We start from the raw sequence: 1759 nt of genomic DNA on the forward strand, positions 1-1759 counted from the left end.
AAAAAAAAAAACAATTATTTTTTTATTCTTATAATTCAATAATATAGATTTTTTACATAATAAGTTAAACTCAGATAATCAACCAGTTAATATAATACCAGAAAAAATCAGGGTATAGAATTGGTTTAATAATAATAATAAATGATTCATATTGGTACAATTTTAGACCATTTCTGAATGTAGAGTAAGATTGACTAATAAACAGTATTGATAATAAGACAACTTCCTTTACAAATAGTGTTAAGGAACATTCGCTTAAACCTGAGTTCAATAAAAAATAAGAATGTCCTTAACAAAAACTCCTTGTCTTGATCTTCAATGATCAGTTCATAACTTTTCTTTTCTTAATATTAAAAATTCTAACATGAATGATCATACAGTTTTTCCTCAGTAAGACAGATATAGGCTACTGCAATTACTGTACATCTGTTAACAAAACATCTCTAAACTAAGTTAACTATGTACAATGTTATGACTGAGGGGATGTTTATAAACAGATGGATTACAGTAACTAACAGTCCAATAAGATTATCTCGTAGAAACTTTTCTTAGCGAAGATTTGCCAAAGTTTCTAATGGATGAGAGCAACTCCTCCCTAGGGTCGGATGAAACAGATTGCTTTAGCAGCTCTCGTTGCGAGACGGGCTTCAGCTTGGCCATGGGTGGCGGGGTAGGAGCTGGAGGTGGGGTGTAAACCTTTGGCTCGCAACCAAACAGGTAAGATGGCGGCCGCAGCTGGCGACTCTCAGCGAGCCAAGGTGGGCTCTGGTTGAAAGATTTCTCCGCATGCCCGTTCAACAGGAATCCATTATCTAATGGTGGTCTCTCAGAAGTAGTGGGGTGCTTCTTCAGCTCCACACCCCTGACAACTGGAATCCTGCCAAGATCAGGCAGTTTGATAGCCTTAGTGTTTCCAGTTTCCATTGACTTGTAGACACTGGTGCGTGGAGTACGGCTGATGGTCCTGTCAACAGGGCTCTCAGTGGTCACTTGCAGCCTGGTGACGGGGCTGACCACCTCCACGGTGATGCTTTTAGATGTTGAGCTGGGTGACGGTGGAGTGATGGTAGTAGTACTTGTACTGCATATCACGTTTGTTTCACTCTTGGTCCCTCCTACAACATAATCTTTGTCTGTCTTGATCGATACCTGTCTTTTAGGTCGCTCTCCCCAGGTTGTCAAGTGGACTGCCGGTTTCTCTTCTTTCCTGAAACAGTTTTGAATGCCTTTTGAAAAAATTGCTTTGATTAAACATCATGAGAATATGAATAATAAACGAATAAAGTTGACATCCACACAAAGCTATTGTTACATAAAGTTTCTTATTGAGCAACTTCTGATAACCCTTGTGGTACCTACAAGATATTGGCCTTCTCATATAAAGTTTCCACATTAATCTTAATCAACACATTTGCTCACTATATAATTATATCATAATTAGAATTGTATCATAACATATAATTCTAAATTTCAATAAGTATCAATATTTCAGGAAAAAATTATTGAAATAAAAATACTTATCATCGCAATACATTAGAAAAATCGATAATTTTAGACTTACTTCTCATTTATCTGATCAACAGTATTCAATGCTCCTTGAGACTGGCTCAACTGCGGTAATATGCTTCTAAGGACCTGAAACAAAATTTCCAAAAAAAAAATTAATTTTAATTAAAATAAAGATTATTGTCATTGACAAAAATATAAAACACCATTTCTAATATTAAATCTTAATCTAATTCAGAGGGTATACATCACT

General features: G+C 35.8%; 1 protein-coding gene across 1 annotated transcript; it reads right to left on the reverse strand.

The window, feature by feature from the left end:
* Positions 1 to 6: 6 nt before the first annotated feature.
* Positions 7 to 1641, reverse strand: LOC136796712 (uncharacterized). Its single transcript, XM_067051153.1, has 2 exons — positions 1562 to 1641; positions 7 to 1207 (listed from the first exon to the last, which is right to left on the reverse strand). Exon 2 carries the CDS (start codon positions 922 to 924, stop codon positions 529 to 531), a length of 396 nt encoding a protein of 131 aa, XP_066907254.1. The 5' UTR covers positions 925 to 1207; positions 1562 to 1641; the 3' UTR covers positions 7 to 528.
* Between the last annotated feature and the right edge of the window lie 118 nt (positions 1642 to 1759).

Source organism: Halyomorpha halys, unplaced genomic scaffold (assembly GCF_000696795.3).
Source record: "Halyomorpha halys isolate HHAL.00 unplaced genomic scaffold, Hhal_1.1 Scaffold9703.1, whole genome shotgun sequence".
In the NCBI taxonomy this organism is placed as follows: Eukaryota; Metazoa; Arthropoda; class Insecta; order Hemiptera; family Pentatomidae; genus Halyomorpha; species Halyomorpha halys.

Coding starts and splice junctions, on each gene's coding strand:
- LOC136796712 (XM_067051153.1), bottom strand. CDS start 924: ATGGAAACTGGAAACACTAAGGCTATCAAACTGCCTGATCTTGGCAGG.